General features: G+C 29.0%; 1 protein-coding gene across 1 annotated transcript in view; it reads right to left on the bottom strand.

Annotated features, from left to right (window-relative positions):
• The window catches only part of LOC129968490 (epidermal growth factor receptor-like), a 179,984-nt gene extending 161,975 nt beyond the window's left edge, over nt 1-18,009 (bottom strand). Inside the window, exon 1 of the mRNA XM_056082420.1 lies at nt 17,806-18,009. Within this exon, the coding sequence (XP_055938395.1) occupies nt 17,806-17,884 (79 nt within the window). The 5' untranslated portion in view covers nt 17,885-18,009. The remainder of the gene's footprint in view (nt 1-17,805) is intronic.
• Between the last annotated feature and the right edge of the window lie 1,210 nt (nt 18,010-19,219).

Here is a 19,219-nt window from a genome sequence, read left to right as displayed (position 1 = left end):
TTAAAATCCCGTTTTTAAAGCAACACTAGGGCTATTTTGGGATGGACCTCGTCATTTTGAACCGCGGTCAGATAACGAGAACGACACCTGAGCTGGCACCACCTTCTCCAAACTTCCACACCACACCAAACCAAACCAGCGGGAGGATGTTTCACCCCCACTGATTTAGCGTGTACCAGACCCGCTTACAGACGGTTCTTCGGTGAAATCAGGCCTCGAACCTGTAACCCTCCGGTTCCCAAGCCGAGACTTGACCGTCAGGCCACCGCGGCCTAAGTGTCAAATGGAAGACCATTTCAAAGTAAGTTATATGAAGAATTATAAAATTGCAAAACGTAAAATACTAATCGATAATTACTCAGATATATTGATTAAATTCCATTCATCAAAAATTTGGCGAATTATTTTTGTCAGATATCATAGAAATTGAAACTTAAAATGTCTTATTTTAAACTGGAATTGGCATTTCTTTTCCAAACCAAATTTCTTTCTGAAGATATCATATTTAGTAAACTGATGACTCAAATGAAAGCCTAATAAAATCTCGAATTTAACGAGCTAACCAGAATGCAAGCATGTCAGTGAATTTAAAAGTGCATCGTTCACGGTATTATGAATCATATTTAAAAAAGATTATTGGTTTTGAAATTAAGCATGATAATGATTACGAAAATTATTTCATGTTCTAACATATAAGGATAAAACTATCTCTCTCATTTAAACATTAAAAAAGTGAAAAAACCTAACACACAAATTCGAAAGAATGATGAAATGCCTAAGAATATCATTTAAATCTTGTAAAACAGTCAAATTATAAATATCCCTTGAAGAAATTCACACCAGTAAGGCTAAATCAACAATACTTTATTTTTCGAAGCTAAATTGAAATTACTTTGGAGTGATCTTTCTTTAAACAATGGTTAGAGGAAAAGATAACCGGCTCACATACTCCCGATCTCTACACCACACCAGCAAGATGGAGATAAACATAATGTATATCAGGGTCATAAATTTCTCTAAAATAATATCTCGAACCTTGATTCTCCAATTCCAATGCCTCTTCAATGTCAACATGCCTGAGATCGTTATATAATTGTGGAGAAATTTTTATGAGACACAATAACAAAATTTTGATTAATTAGAAATGGGATAAATACTGCAGATAATAAAATGCAAACATTTTCTTATATGTGGGTGGAAATTAAGCTGTAGTTCAAGATAAACAATTTGGCACATTCATTTTTGGCCTTACATATATTTTTTCACAGTAAGCCTGGAGAAAATTCAATGAATGCCACCTTCACCAAGCAGGACGCATAAAAAAAATAATAAGAATGATTCATTCATAAAGGTCCCAAAGGATGAACCGAGCACGTGGCTTGCAGGGTGTTTGTAACTTATTCACTATCATAGAGTAGTAGGAAACGATTTGTTTGGCTGTGCCATAGCAGACATTTTCCTTGTCGTGTGGGTTTCACAAACAGAATGTTTCATTCATGAACACTTTCTTTCAGATTAGTCCCTGAACAAAATCCAGACCTCTGCCACTGATGCCATTTCATAGATACTAAAAGAATGAATGGCGGTGTAAGAAATCTGCGGATGAAATAAAAAACAGATGGCCTCAACCACCATTTTTTTTCTACAAGAAATTTTTATAAGCAATAAACAAAATCAGGGACTTAAAAAGTGCTTTAGATACGCTATAGACCTGAGTAACTTACAAAGTTATAAACCTGATTTAAAACTTAGAAATTTCTAGAACTCATGTTAAGACCTCATATTTTTTATGTATGAATGGAGTATTTCACTATGCTTTATGTTTTGATCAACTCATGCGACAAAGAGCAAAGAGGAACATGCATGATGAAAGCTACGATAAGGTTTCCTATATTTATTGCATGAGCTGCGACTAAGTCAAGATAAATGGACTTTCATTTTCTCTATGTCAAGGAGTTTTAAGAACAGCAAAATATTTTGTCAGATAATGTATCTGTAAAAATTTTCTTCAATAATAATAATAATAAACTTTTTTTTTCATAAATTCGAAGGAAATGCTTTAAAACAGCAGCAAAGAATAAATGCCTTTTAATATGCTTTAAAGAGCATGTTTACAGTCTTTTCCCCCCTAAAAGCATCAATTGATCGCTCTAAATTTTAGAACAGTGATTGTAAATATTATCTCATATCGGTTGTTGAGGGGAGGGAGTTCAATTTGAAAATAATTCGCATTAGTATTATAAAATAGATGTCAGAAGAAAAATCGCTAAAAAAGATAATATTTTCAAAGACGACGCAAAGGTTTTCTGAGAAGCAGAGGAAACAATGACAATTATTTCAGCTGATAGCAATTTTTTTGTCTTCAAAATTACTAGCTGATTCTTAGGCAGGGGCTTCCGTCCTGACACTTCTCTACGTTTTAAAGCTGCAATTCGATGTGTTTAATAGAAATGAGAATTTGTAGCCCTATGATTTCAGCATCAAATCCAAAAATATCCATATGGCTCTAGGAAACGCCAGCGAATTGCATTTCGTTGATTACATATGCCTTTTTAGGTACATAGATGTATTTCTGAAGCAAAATTGCAGATGAAAGGCATTTTGGAAAACCATTTATAACCTTTCGGGTACGCATATGGAGCTCTGAAACAAAATTGGAAAAGAATGCATTTAGAGGACGCTTTATGTCTTTTTTTAATACAGAGTTGTAGCTTTGAAGCCAAATTGGTAATAGATGCAATTCGTGGGCACTTATATTCTTTCGGGTACGTAGTTGTAATTCTGTAGCATGATTAGAAATAGAATGCATTTTGAAGCTTTTTTGGATAGATTTGTAGATTTAAAGAAAAATTGGAAATAGAATGAATTTAGAGGGCTATTTATATCCTTTTGGGTGCATAAATGTAATCCTGAAGCAAAATTGGAAATGGAGTGCATTTCGAAGATCTTAACATCTTTTTAGAAAACAGAATTGTAATTCTAAAGCAAAAATCAAAAATGAAATGAAAAAAAAATTGTTTCATTTAAAAAATTACAAGTGTTCAGAATTCTTTCCCTAGGAATTGGCTTATGGAGCTAGGAATAGTTACTGTTCAATCTTACTGACTGATCTTTCAGCTTGTATTCTATTCTTTGCATTATGTCAGCATCGTTCTCTGCAAGGATAAAAGTAAATACTGATTAAAAAAAGAGACAAATTACCGATACAGACTATTAAGTTGAAATCATTGATTGAAAATTGGACTTTCAAATTTTCTTTCCAGGAAATGAATATTCTTTTCTCAAATAGCTTAGAACTTACAAGACTTAACTCCTAACTTAATTAAGATATAAGTAGCCTTAATGATCATTGCCATATAACTTTAAATTTTCTTTTATTATAAAAACATTTTAACGATTCAAGAATTATATGTAAATTTTTATGATGGATTGGTCTGGTTTCTTTGTTTCAAATAGTCTGATCTCAGCTCTGAGATTAGCAAAAACGTAACTAGATTTTGACAATAATTTTCTTTCTTTCTCTTCCTCTCATTTTTTTTTTTTAATTTCCAGATCCATTTAAAATAACACACTTATATCGTACAAATAAGAAAACTGAATCATTTTAGTGATTGATTAATTTGATTTAACTACTTAATTAATTTTAGGAAGGCGTGAGAAGCAAAAAACAAATTTCAAATGACATAAATTTTTCTCTTTTTTTTTTTGACAATTGATCATCAAAGTAATTCATTATTAGTATCGTAAAAGTCTAGTATCTTGAAAACCAATTCTATCGATTATGCAATCAGGCTTCCAATGTAAGTGATACAGATAACACTACCTGGACAAATCGTAGGCACGGTTTTCTTTTTACCAATATCGCTCTTATCTCTTCGAGGCGCCATCATATTGACTTAGTCGTATCAAATGATATCCGCAAGTTCATAATAAAAGGTTCAGCTTGTCATGAATGAACTTGCTCAATAGTAGTATGAAATTTTTTTTTGATACACTATGATTGTAACCATTGTAAACAATAATTTTATATAAAGTGTATATAGTTAGTTGCAGAGAAAAAATTTAAAAGATGTATGTGTGGCATTATTAATCTCTGGATTTTTCCAATACATGAATCAACTCTCAGCATTTCCATACGGTTTGAAAACTATGTTATTACAGTATTGCATATAAATAACATTTATCTGTTTAAGTTGTTTCATTTTGATTTTCTAACCGTTACAGATTACAAATAGCTTACGATTTAAAAAAAAAAAAATGCTTTGAAGTTTTAGAGTTATAAAATTATTTATTAAAATGAAATTAAAGCCAATAAAAATAAATTAATTAATTTGAATTCTTTTTGTGGTGGCCACTGAAACATAGTATGCCCATATGTCAAATGACATATTTGGTATTTGACATATTGTTATTAGTGATTATCAGTAATTAGAATACTTTCAATAACAAAAATAATACTGCATTTGGGTTCATTAATTAGAACTACAAGATTCGGGATTTTTTTTTGTCTGTTTATGTAATATAATTAGATAAAGTGTGTATGGATTACGCTTAATATTCCGAAACTTTAAATTAAATATGATATCATATTCTATTGTTGAAAATTCAAATTCATTAACAGTGTGTTTAGAATAAGTATTTTGTCACTTGCTTTAGCTAAATTTGTTTTTAAATTGATATTGCTTTGATTATTTTTTCCCTGAGAACGTCTTAGAATACAGTAAAAAAAAGACGATATATCTAATTTATAAATAATTGTTCTGAATTCGGCTTAATAGCTTCGGGGATTCACAAAATCAGGGATATAATACAAAAGATGTAATCAACGAGGTAGCGTATTATTTATTTTATCGTCTTCATGCCATATCTGACTTTTAAAAAATAAATGCAGCAATATATTCTCTGTACGTTACATCTTAAGTTTATAATTCTGGGCTAGGATATTCTTCTAGTGTTGTTACAAGTGTTCTAGTGTTGTTGATTATAAGTAAAACAATAATTCATTAAGCTGAAACGCATTTAATAAATTTTTATGTTTTTAAATACCATAATTTCTATGTTATTTACATTTTGGATATATTTATAAAACAATAAATCATTCAGCCCCCCCTCCGCATCTATCATATCATCTATCATTTTCCACCCTTCCTTTCTTTTTTTTTTCCTTTTTTTTTTTTTTCTTTTTTTTCTTTTCCTTTGTTACAGACTTATGTCCCGACTGCGTCACTGGAAAGGTAAGATCCTCAGCCATCTGACGCAATGGCATGTCCATTTCAATGATCTTCTTATATTGAGGCGAAGGTCGGCAGAAATGCGTTATGACATTCAAAAGGACACTGAGCACAGTGTCCAGAAGAGAGTTACATGGTCACGGTTGTTTGACCCTTTCAGAAGCCTCGTTCAGTAAGGTGTCTCGTAAATTCATTAAAAATTAAATCTTAATAATTTGCATGTGAAAGAAAAAGGAGTAACTGAATATGTATGCTAAATATATTTAAAAAAATATTTCTGATTCTATCATAAACAACATTAAAATTTAAGCAATTCAATTTTTATTTTGCACTGCGTATTATTATTTTTTAATTGATAATAAGTAATTTTTTTATTTCCGAAATTGTTTCATAAAAAAGATAAAAAAGGCTGGATGTTATAACTTAAAAACGATTAGAATGTATCTTATATATATCATCATCAACAGCAAGAATTAGATCAAACTTTGACAATTTTATTGCTAATTTTTTCTTAAGCGTTTTTACCGTTTATTGTAGGCAAATGTTATTTCTTTAAAGTTTTCATATAATCTTTCTTCATTAAAACTTGGTAGATTTTTTTCTTTCCTATAGTTATAGTAATTTATTGCAACGTAAAAATTACAGGCACTATAAATAGAAAATTATACATTTATTAAAAAAGCATTTCTCAGTAATGTAATTAAATGTAAATGTAAATTTGATGTAAATTTATGGCACACCACGACCATATTATAAATGTAAATGTAAATATCGAGCATCTAACTTCCCATTTCTTTCATTTTTTTTCTCTTGTAAGATGCTTAACTAATACCAAAATTATATTGATGTTTGTCAGGCATAAATCACTTGTTTTTGAAAATTATATTTACGGTAGTACAATTTGATTAAAGAGAATTAAATAAAATATTAAAAAAAATTAGCTTTTATTTTGCGAAGAGCAAAATAAAAGTTAAATGCTAATAAAGTCTTAGATTTTCTTAAACTACATTAAAAATTTGATTTCCAATTTTCTATTATTTAAGTTTTTTTATAATAAATTTTTTTTGTACTTGAATACCTGAATTAATAATATTCCAACTGTAAGAAAATTATACTTTTTCTGTCAGAATTTTTTTGTGGAAATTTTTTTGTTATTTTTCTACTTCTGCAAAGTTTCTGAATTTTGAACTTTTATAATTACTTAGACAAGAAAACTGATAAGGGCAGAGTGTGTTCAATTTCAAAGAAAAGCGAAAGAACAAACAAATGCGTGTAAATACAAAAATCGTTATCTCATGAGTTGTCGCCAAGAAATACATGCAGCTTGAATAATTCTACGTTTTGAAATGAATATGGCTTTTGAAATTATTTAATCATTAGTAAAAGCTTAATATTAGTAAATATATTTTTATTAGTAAGAGTTCATGGATGCCTGGGCATACAGAAGATTCTTTTAAAGTTTCATACATATGACAAAAAAAAATTAATATGTTATTTAAGCAAAAGCAAACATAAGTAAAGACTATTTATTATAAAATAGTATATTTAAAAATATATTTAGAAAAATCCAGTCAATCCAAATTAATGTTAGTTACTAGTATATTTAGTATAATTCAACTGCTTTGTTTTTAATTTTAAAAACTTAAGCAAATAAAAATTTTAATGCAATTAATCGCTTCAAGAATTTAACTATACGCGTTTGCCTTTTTCTAGAATTTTTTCAAAGCTTTTAACAATTCGTTACGCACGCTATCTCTTGTCCTTCGACTCCCCATACTTAATTTAGCAGGTGGTTTTTACGATCCACTTCGATGGTTCGAATGATGAGAAACGAACCAACGAAAAATCGTTGCAGAATTTTAATAGAACTCTTTTTTGCAAGCATATTAAGGAGAAATCTTCGCATCGTCTGTCCATTATCGAATTAGAAATGCTAAAAATGTTCAAAGCATTTTACTAAGATCGATTATACTGATTCACATTATGGACTATCAAAAAGTCGGAATACCTGTTTACAAACCATAAATGCTATCTGAATCAGAAGGCCTCAACTGATTTTAAACTCAGATATTTCTATAATGCAGTGAAGAGATCAGGATAAAATTCATATTTATTATTGACAAATGTAATACTAAAGCAGTATCAGAAGTAATAAAAATTCCCATAGATCTTGGAAGCAAGAATCTGAGTTCAATTTAAGGTTTTATAACATTACTTACAAAGCTCTACGAAGAACATCAAATTGTTTTATAATTAGATACTAATTTCAATTGTTAGCCAAAGTCAGATTATCAAATAGGCAAAACAGGTAGCTGCCTAGGGACACCGAAATTTCGATAGATTCTTTTGTGATATTTTCTACAATATTAATTTTGTACTTTAATTTAATTTACATAGGCTCCGCATTCGGACTGATTCAAATTCAAATCACATTTTAAATAAATGCTTATAGTATTCATAATTAATTCTTTACAAATTTTACATTATATTATTTAAAAAGTTCAAAAAAATCTATTGCTTTATATTTTAATAATATTTATATATTATAATTAATATAATTTATAATTAAATAATATTTAGATTGTGCTCAAATATTTTTTAGCTATTTTATTTAAGATTATTTTAAATTTTAAATTTGAATCTTAAGTTATTTTATATGAGAAATACTGAAACCATCTCTTTCAAAAGGATTACGTAATTAAATGTTGAATCAGATGATCAGAATTTGCTACATAAAATTGTTAACACATATAATTTGGGTCAGTAAAAAAATACTAATATAGGAAGTTAAAGATTGGAAAAAAGAGCCCAGAAGATGCATTTTCTAAGAGCTCTTACACCGCTTAATATGGCCCTCTTGTTAGTTTTTAAAATGAATAATCTAATGATCCCTTATAGAAGGATAGCGATATTTTCGAGAAATATTTTGTCACGCTGGTTTCTGAAATATGATACTCGATTATTTTTTCTAAGAATCACACAGAATTAAAGTATGTTAAGTTACTTGCTATTACGAATTATTGAACGAACGAATCCTTTGAAAATTTATCTATTAATGATAAATTCGTTATCACAATATTCATTATAATGCAATTGGAACATATATTGATTTTGAAATACGAATTAAACTTTCTGTCTTGCATAGTTTCCTAAATTAGGCTGCCAAATGAAAATGACCAAAAGATATTCAGGTACAATTTTATTTTTAATTTTATCGTGTTTAGAAATCTCAAAACTGAGTCAGAAAATTTTAAAAAATCCACTTTCAGGCTTCGAAAAAAAATCATCAAACAATATAATATGGTTTTAATTTCGATAAGTTTATAAAGCAAAGGTAAATAGTGAATTTTTACTAAATAAATTATTTCTTTCAGGCTTCTTATTTAAAGAATTTTTTTTCTTGGGCAAGTAGACTAAACTGAGCTTTTCTACAAATATATGGGACCAGAATTCATTAACTTACCTTCCAGTTCCAATTTCTACAACAAATTGAAACAAATATGAATTTAAATTATCCAAGACCAGAATTTATGAGGTAATGTATTATAATTATCTGATCGTTCAAGTAGAATTATTTATACGAACTTATTTTTTTTTTTTTTTTTTTTTGAATTTCGTCGATATTTCAATAAGATATTAAAGACCCTCAGCAGCCTAAAAAAAGAGATTATAACCAACATTCTTAACCTATCTCGCTCATCAAATTATTTTATGGACATAATTATGCATTTAGAAACAATATCTATTTTCATAGTCTTCTAATTCATAATTAAAAGCTGTATTTAAACGTGCATGAATTTCCTCTAAATTCAATTATTTGTTTTCAACTGCAGTACGATAATAATAATGCAACTGTGGTAATATTAATTACACAGTAATTAATTTTGAGAATGTAAACAATTACAATTTTTTTTCGCTAGGTTTTTACGAAAAGAAGTTAGATCTCAGAAAGTTGTTTAGGAGATGATTCGGTATAACATAATCAGCGCCATATAATTCTCACATTTCGTCGGTAAAACTAATTCGGTAATACCTGCATTTATACGTATTTCACATCTTATTAAGAATTTTAAAATATAATTTGCTCTCGTGGAAGAAGAGTTTCCATAGTTTTATTGATTCATAAAATAAACAAGGAAAAATCACTCAATATAATTTTAGCAACCCTCGAAACAGCAAAGTATTTTTTTTTTTTTTGAATGAATGCCTTTATCCGAAGACCATTGGCATTTTCCAGTCTCAGATTCATTGCACCCAAGGTTAATGTCAGAACTCTTTTTTTGTCAACAGAATGACAATAACTCTTCAAGTAATTAGGTATCTGAAAAAAAAAAGCAAGGAAAGAAAGTGCAGGAAATATTCGGTATCATGACAGCGCTATCGGATTCTCCGTTCTAAAATAATTTTAAAAGCTATCGTTGTTCGCCGGGATAATTTAATAATTGCGAGGAAGAAGGCAAAAGCAGCTTCCCATAGGCCGTGTTTACATTGGAAGCGTTCAACTCTTAATGAAATAAGCAAAAGTATCAGCTGTAATGCATATCTTTTTTCGAAGATTTTTAATTCATTTATTTCTTTTTTTTTTTTTTCCGCAGGAAATGAATACGCGTTCTTAAGAGAAGTAGTTTGTAGTAGGATTTTTTCCCCCATCCAATTCCGGTGGTACAGCTGATGAGTTGGATGTCTAGTATAAAAGGCTGCTTCAGTTGGACTACTTCCGCCTTCCGAGTTGAAGCAGGGAATCCATCCACTAAGGAAGAGGGTCCCGAGAAGAGTAAATATTTACATGGGCACATTAAAATAAAAATAAAAATAAAAAACAGATTGAAAAAAATCCAGGTCATTTCGCATGTTAATCGGCATTTGACTAGGGCAACATTTCCAAGAGAAGCAACCGTGGGGAGTTCGATATACAGAGATGAAAAGTTGATGAAAATAATCTGTTCCAAGGCAATGTTTGTTGATTGGTCACCGAATTACTACCGATTTTAGAGTGAACTCGATTAAGTTGTCAAGAAGCTACAAAAATAAACAGACCGTATTTACTTATATTATTTAATTTATTTAAAAGTATTTAATTTAGTGAAAGTAATCAATTCAATCAATAAAATAAAGCTCAAGGAATTTCCAAGAGAAGCAACCATGGGGAGTTACTCATAGAAAGAAATCAAAGAAGATGTTAGTTGATCAGTTAACGATTTAATGTGAACTCAATTGATTTGTCTAAAATCAACAAAAATATAAAAAAAATCGTATTATTCCCTATTGAATTTATTTTCATGTAATAATAATAATAATAATCTTGCTTGGTTTCTACGGTGAGAAAATTCTTAATACTGTACTTTTTAATGATCCCAATAATATTATCAGTGGTGTAACGAGGGATGAAGAAAGGTATATAGATATACCAGAAAGCTTCCTAGACGAACAAAAAGCAAACTGTGCATTTATTTTAAAGTAACTAATGTCTTTGAGTTTCAGAATTTAGAGATCTACGAAAGAACTTTAAAAATATCAATTAAATATTTTATTTTAGTAAACTCTTGTAATCATCTCCCCATCATTAAGCCACTGAAAAATATCAGACTTTTTAAATTAATGTTCCAGAAAGTTTAAAAGTACTTAATTAAGAGAAAGTAATCCAATTAATGAAACAAAGCTCAAAGATATGATGATGATGTTGTGTCCGAGTTAAAGAAAGGCGGTGCAGTAGCTTCTGAGGGTAAAGACCCCTAAGCACCCGAGGGCAGAAGTCTGACTTCTAGCTCATATGAAGATGAATCTCACACACTCGTTTGCACAACCCCTTTTTACAAGGGTTTACACCTTCGCTTCACACACCACACATACCTATCCATACCCGAATCAGGGCTCAAACCCGGGACGTCCAGATCACGGGGAAGACGCAGTAACCCTAGGGCAGGACGCCGGCGCTCAAGGATATAATATACGCAATTGTCATCAACTCATTCCAAAAATTGTTTAAAGACGTACAAAATCTTTAACTTCACACATTCGATATCCTTTTTCATTTTCTTATCTATTCACCTGACTAGACTTTTTGCTAAGCTTCGATTCCTATTTTCATTTATTTATCTACCATGACAGAAATCAACTAATGGTGGTAACATATAGATCCACAAAATTTACATACAGCGTTTTACTTTATCTTCTGTTCGCCCACTACGATGGTCTTAATCTGGACATGCATAGACATTCCAAACATAAAAATATTTGGCAAAGTATTCTTTCTCAATTTTTTCGTCATTTGAATAATTCATTAACTCATTACATTTTGTATATGAAGCAATATTATTTTTTTTTCATCTTATACTATCAAAATTTATCAAAGTTAAAAATATTCTTTTTTTTTTTTTTTTTTTTTTTACTATTTGGGATTTAATTTCCATAACAGTTTTAATCAATACCTCATTTCATTGATTTTTAATCAACTTATCATTTATTTCCAGTCGAATGGAAATAGGGAACAATTTCAGTAAATAGAAAAAAAAAAAAAAATGAGAGGAAATACGAAAAAATGGAATTTTATTTAGAAGGTAAGTATTTTTCACGAACACAGGAAATAAAAAGAACAAGTATTCAGTTACTTTAGTTCAGCTATGTATATATTTTAAAAAACAGTCAGCTAATTATTTTACAGAGGGTTGAAAGAGAAAAGAGAGAAAACAAGATATGTTTCAGAGTTATTGACATTTATTTGCAATATTCATGATAAAGTGCTATTGATATCAATGCAGTAAAGCAATAATATCCACAATTTATTTATTTATTTATCTATTTTTGGCAGAAATTACCAATTACGAAATATCTGCAGTTGTGTAATTCATTCAATTTTATTGTTATTGAATGAATTAAATTCATCATATTTGTTAAGAAGAAATCACTCAGACTCCAGACTCAAAGCGGCAAAATAATTGTTTTAATTACACATTCACTTCAACTGAATTATTTTGAAAAATTATTAAAAATAATCCTAATTTAAATGAACCAGATCCGTATAAATTTGCATTGTAGAACGATATTCGAAGTCAGACTAATTGGCATGGACTGCAAACAAATTAATAGTTTCATGGCTATTTAGTTTAAATTATTTTTTACAACATAATTCCAAAAAAATATTTCACTAAAATTTATGAAATAGAATCTAAGCATAAATAAACATGCATTTATTCTTATAAATACTACATTAGGTTAGCTAGAAAAACTGAAAAAGTCATAAAAATGTATTAAAATTTATAAAAAAAACATTCATAATATTTAATACATGCTACATAAAATTCGAAATTTATTAAAGAATTGAAATTGCATCGTGATTTTAAATTCACTCGCTGAATAAATGCATTCAAACCTTTGCAAAAACCACCTTTGAATTTTTCATAATTGGTTCCCCCCCCCCCCTTTTCAAAGAAACTCGAAAATGTGTAATAGCATTTTCGATTTTTTTTGAGGGAGGGGGGACGCGAATGCACCTATATTTCACTTAACGGCTGGAGATCGCGAAATCAAGTTCTTAATCAGGCACTTAACTGTCACATTAAATCAATCATTAATTCAAGCGTCCTTTCATTCATATAATATAGAAGCTCAAGGAAATGAATTTTAAACGAAGTACAATTTTATTTTATTTTTTCCATTAATCGATTATTTATGATGAATTAGCTATCGCATAGTCGCAATAAAACGACTTAGCTATCGCATAGTCGCAATAAAGCGACTTAGCTATCGCAAAGTCGCTTTATTGATGCTTTTAGCTAAGCAGAAAAACACAAAATCTTAAAATTTTAGGGTACGTTTGTATTCATGATTTTGTGAGTACGTGTGATCGTATCAATACAAAATACTGACACGTTGTAATTAATTTTATATATTACTATATAAAGTTTCTGGCCATCTTTCCCCAAGCTCTCAGTACTTTGATATTTATTAACTACAACCGTTTGGTATTCAAAGGATAACAGACGTTTTTGCTATATATCCCATTGCTCAATCATTCAAGTTATTAAATAAGGTTTGTCATTTGTCGACGACAACGATAAATTGAAAGGGATTTAGAAGTGAGGAATAGTTCAATACAATTTTCAGATGCGGGTGTTAATTTCTGAAATATCCGAATTTGAAAAGTGAAAGTACAAATAATTATTTAATATATGAGAGATTATTTTTTATACTGAGCATAATAAATGTTCAATAATAAAATATCCTCATGAATTGCCGGTAGCAAGTTTAATTTTGTGCTTTGGTAGAAAATAAGCATTTTCAATTCTTATATTGGTCATAGCTAGATATTAAATGTTTTTTTTTTCAATGGTTTAAACATGGACAATTACAAACTGATGAGACAACAAAAATGGAAATAAAACAAGTACAGTTCGGAAATCTGGAATCTTCTGATTTAAAAATAGTCCTTACATTTACAAAATAATGTAATTAAATTGTAACATAAAATTTTTAAAAAACTGAAATTCTGTTAAATGGTTTTAAATGAAATGACCGGAATGATAGAAAACAATGTGCAAGAGTGCAGATAGTATGTTTAGAGGATACAAGTCTGCTTAATGTTTTATTCCAGTAGTCAACGGGCGAATAAAACCGAGTCCATTATGATAAAACATTTCAAAAATTTCCTGAATAATCACTCTGAGAATGTTCAAATACGATAAAGTATCAAAATTGTTGAACTTCTCTTTCCGTCACTTCCGCTGATAGGACTAGTAAGTGTTCTTTTTAAACAAAAACTCTACCTCGTGAGGAAAATAAACTGTCGCGCGAGATTAACAGCATCTTTGGACTTTTGCCAAGCGACAACCTCCGGCACCTGTTGAGCATAAAAGGTAGAGGGTAGATTCCGAATCGGTGCAGATGGGAAATTTTCGCCAAACGCATTTCAAAATGATTAACTGTTAGTGATTGCGGCAATTATTCTAATAAAGCGATTTAATTTTAATTTTTTTTGAGCGCGCATTTAACCTTGTAGCTTTCTTTATTACTTTATTTATATTTGAAGCTTGCTGAAAAATCATACTGTCCTAGTTTTTAAATTAAAAATGATAATGGTATTTTAAAATTTTATTTTAATTCAACAAATGTTTACGCAGCTTGGCCAAAAATGACTCTTTTAAAAACCTCCAATAACCAACTAACTTGATAGATAGAAGTTGTTCGATTGAGACTAGGAACTTAAATGATTCGGCTTTAACAAAAGGAACGTATAGAAATGACGCAAACAACTATTTGAACAAAATCAAATTTTTTTAGGAATAGTTACACTAATGGCTTATATAGGAGACCACAAAATAACAAAAAACAGATTGCAAATAAATTGAATAAAAAAGAAGAAAAAATCAAGATATATTACTTGAAACAAAGAAAAAAAGAGAAAAATATTATTAACACGAGAAGGAAAAATGCCTATGAGAAAGTTTACTACATATAAATTGCCCAAAAGTTGCCTGGATCATAACTATGTAAAACCGATACAAAAGTTGGATCCCAAATTTAAAAATGAATGTAACTACTAATTTGTCAGCTAATTAAAAAAAAATTAAAAGTTTACCATTTTTTAAAAAATTAATGTAGAAAAAAAGGTGTCATTACTATTTTATTCATATTCAATTAAATGAATTCATTACAAAAAATTATATTTGTCACTATACTTATTTAAGAGTATTAACAAAAGCTATTAAATAATTATGCTAATTTTATATCTTAATCCTTAGAATTATCTTAAAATTTTCCTAATCACGAGCTTATTTTTAATTTTAAAAAATCAGTTGCAATCTCAAAATTTGAGAAAAAAATAAGAATTTAATTGTTGGCAGCTATCAAAAAAATTCAATAAAATAATTATTTACTAAACTTCAAGGAAATGCTTTCAGCCAGCATTAAAAAAAAAAAAAAAAAATTGCTCATAAATGCTCAGAAATTTGGAACAAAAAATCACTGAGAAAGCTTCTTCGACCCCTCAAATTTTTTTCCGCTCCCCTCCCTATTGGATTTGCAGACCATTGTTTATAAGTCATGCATAAACATATGGCCATAAATATTTTCCATTTTTTTTAAATATAGAAAGATATATTTTATTTCACCTTTCTTTAAATTCACCATTTCATCAAAAAAAAAAAAAAAATGTGACAGTAAATTGTTTTATTTAGCTTGTTATTTTCTTCTAGTTTTATGGGGTTTTTTATTCCAGGTATTTAAATTTTATTCTTCTGCTGTAATTGTACTTTTATCAATATATATATATATATATATATATATATTTTAAAAACATTTAGAGGGGAAAAAACATAGCAACGGCAAATCCTTTCTATAAAGAATTGTTAAATTCCGTTTAAAAATTATTACATAATCTGTCTGAGTGATTACGTGCAAACAATTGATTATGAGCATTGCGTGGGTGAACTTGAAAATATTTTTAACTCTATAACTGAAGGAAACAGGAGCGGATGTCCCACTTAATATTTCTTGTAAATTTTTTGTTAACACAATGCTTTTTGTTTTTATTCTTTTAAACGTAAACTGGGCGGACAGGAAAAGAATTTCAGCCAATGGTAAAAGGGTGGAGGTAACTTGAAGAAAGCTTGTTTGTCTCTAAGTGCAGCCTATTTACGGTTATATTTTGTCTCTAAAAAAAAATTCAATTGTCTTTAAAATTTTCATAAGTACGCAATCTTAACATGAAATACCACATTCGATTTTCAATGTCTGAATATAGATTTTACCTCTGAAAAACTTATATATTCAAATAAATATGGAGAATATATAAGAGTTTAATATAAATCAATGCTTGTTTCAATTTTTTTTTTTTTTTTTTTTTAGAATTTTGAGTCCAAAACGTATGTGCTAAAAAAGAATATTTGTCTGCTAAATAAAATCAAGGTACGATTTCATTAACAGTGCATTTTTATTCAGTAAGACGCAAAGAAAAGTAAAAATGCATATAAAAGAGAATAAATGACGCCATTGAATTATTATTGTTAGAAAAATGACAAAATGTGACAAATATTATAATTATGTTTATTATTTATTCCATAAAAAATAATCTATCAAATAATCTAATCAATAATCAGATTCTTTGAAGTATTAACCATAACAAATATTCCAGCTTTCAAGCACTGAAAAAAAATTGAAAAAATTTTAAAGCGATTTTTTTTTTTTTAATTTTAAGAAAGTTGGCGTTCTTATTGGAATTGTTTGGTTTAATAATATTCTATTAGCAGTTTTTTTTTTTTTTTTGAGTCGACAGAATTTTAAGATTTTTTTAGATAATCAACACATGTAATTACAAATTTTATTTAACATTTAAATTATATTTTTAAATCTTTTCTGAGATGCCAAGATTTATATTCACAAAAACTTAATTACGTCTGAGATCCCATAAAATATCTGAGATTTCATAAAATAAAATATTTTGTTGGCTTATTCTAAATGGATAATTACGAGTTATTTTAAGTTTTGATTTATTTCCAATTTAGGGCACTTAAGAATTCGTCAGAATTTTTTTTCTTTTTTACGTTGGCTACAAACCAACAATTTATAATGAAAAATCTATTGCTTCAGGGTTTCTTAAAAGTGGACCATGTCTCCGTGGGGGAGGTGACAAGAATTAAAAAAATTTAAGGGTCTACTTTTCCCTCCCAAAAAATATTTAATATTTGTAAGCAAAATTTCTTGAACTGAAATATTTCATTAAAACTCTATAAAAAATTAATTTTAATTAAAAGTTAATTTTTATATTCCGCTTCAGTAAATAAATTGATAATCGTTATTCATAATTAATTATTTCATCAGTTAATTATTTCGAAAGAGCAGTCAGAAAAGTGTGTGATTTTGTTAGATAATTGCATCATTAAATTATTTTTTAATTCGACTGACATCTGAACAATTTAAAAAGAAGAAAATACTTAATAAAAGTTAACACCTTTTTAAATAATAAAAATGTTTTTCAATATGTTTAATTCTTTAAAACAGTATAATCATATAAAGAAACAATTTCGAAAGAAAAATTAAATAGCTTCAAAATCCAGAATTATTAATGTTGTTTCAAACGAATTACATTAAAATAGAATATGGATAGAATAACTTTCATAATAAATATTATGTTAAAAACTTTTCCTTTTATCATTTTATGTGTTAATTCAATATAAAATAAAAAAATTATCTAATAAATTTAGTGATTTGTTGCTACTACCTCAAAATGAATACAAACCTAATTATATTTATTATCATTTCGAAATGTCACCTATCTATTCTAATCGCTCACCTTGAAAAATTCAGAGGATTTTTTGGAATAAAAAAGTAAATACGAAACAGGTGGGTTTCTGCACACAGAAGAATATGAACGCATCTTTTTCGGATGCAAATCGGCACACTTTTTACCGTCTGAAGTTCACCTAAACTCGTTTCCGTGCAAGACATCGTATTAGCTTTTACTCTACGGACCACACACCCCTGGGCTGCGGGGCACAACAAAAGAGTGGGCCCGGTTTCACGTGGGCAAGCACGCGTTCAAAGGGAATGAAGGAAAACTCCAATATATGAGAAAACTTACCTTTCTCTTCACGAATTGCACAGACGAAGGACATCAGAGCGAGGACAGCTACGGCTAAAGAAAATATTTTAGTATCCATGTCTAGGTGGCTTATATTTTTTCCTACATAAGTACGACACCCATCACATTGACTGTCACTTTTGAACGATAAACTTGTAAACACAACAGACTTCTCCCAACTCAGTCTCTCCGACGTTCTGCAACTCTTCGTCGCATCGCAGTTTACCTCCTACGAAGTTTATCAGAGACGATTCCTTCTCATTGGTTGCTTTTCCGCCCGACTTCAAGATTCTTACGTTTGGTTTGCTAGGTCTTGGCGACTTATCGCCTCAGCTTACCTGGTGAAGGTTTTGGGCGCTACTCTAGCTCTTCTCGCTGGTGACTTGTTTGGTGGATCGTATTATCGAGGGATGGGCGTTTTATTCTTGGCTGTCTCGATTTCATTTTCTTGTACAATAGTTTTGATCTACTCATGTGGCCTTAACCGTTACCATGGGCGGGTCGGAATAAGTTTTCTGGCGGGACCGCGATAGAGTTGAGATGAGATCTGTTGGTTTACTGAAAAGTCTTCATTCTATACTTAACTTCTTAAAAAAAAAATGTTAAATTGAATTTTGTCGATTGCAAACGTTTATCAGAGTTTGTTCTAAAACATTCAATCCAAACTTTTCATGCATTGCTTGATGAATCTTCTAGATTAATATAATTCCATGAAAAGATAAAATATTACTATCACTATTTTTACACAGTAATAGCTAGTTAATTAACTAATGATCATCAAATCAGCACAATTAACTTCTTGAAAATTTAATAATTAAAAATTTAAAAAAAAACGGGTTTTTTTTAAGAATAAGATTTTTGCTAAAAACATTGAAGTCCGTTTTGGAAAGAGCTTGTGGCGGATTTTTGAATTGGGAAACAAATTTTAATACAATGTAATTTAAATAAAACTAACATACTAAAATTTAAGATCCGGAATAGATGTTACCTGCCTTGAAAGAATGCCAATAAAAATCTTTAAACAAAATAAACTGGTTTCAAATAATAAGAAAGAAAGTAATCGTAATATATTTTAAAATCATTTCCTGTGTAGTTTTAGACAACGCGCGTGAATCGTTAAATCTAGGGCGTGGCATTAATTATTAACTAAAATAATAAATATAGAAAAGATAACTAAAAATAATTTGCAACTTTTAGAATGGGAAATAGTTATAATTCAATTTAAAATCTTATTTATAACCAATATTGTTTTATCATTCTTAATAATTATATTTTCTTGATTAACTTATGTTTCCGAGTTTTGAAGATTAATAATTTATTCTAAAAAGAAGAAGAAAAAGATAACCAATCTCAAACCACACACATGCTCCTCTTCTACAATGAGGAAAAGTCGATGAAATTTTAGACAATGTTA

This window comes from Argiope bruennichi, chromosome 5, assembly GCF_947563725.1.
Source record: "Argiope bruennichi chromosome 5, qqArgBrue1.1, whole genome shotgun sequence".
Classification (NCBI taxonomy): domain Eukaryota; kingdom Metazoa; phylum Arthropoda; class Arachnida; order Araneae; family Araneidae; genus Argiope; species Argiope bruennichi.
Note: the sequence above shows the minus strand (reverse complement) of the source record. Positions and strands in the feature narration are given on the sequence as shown.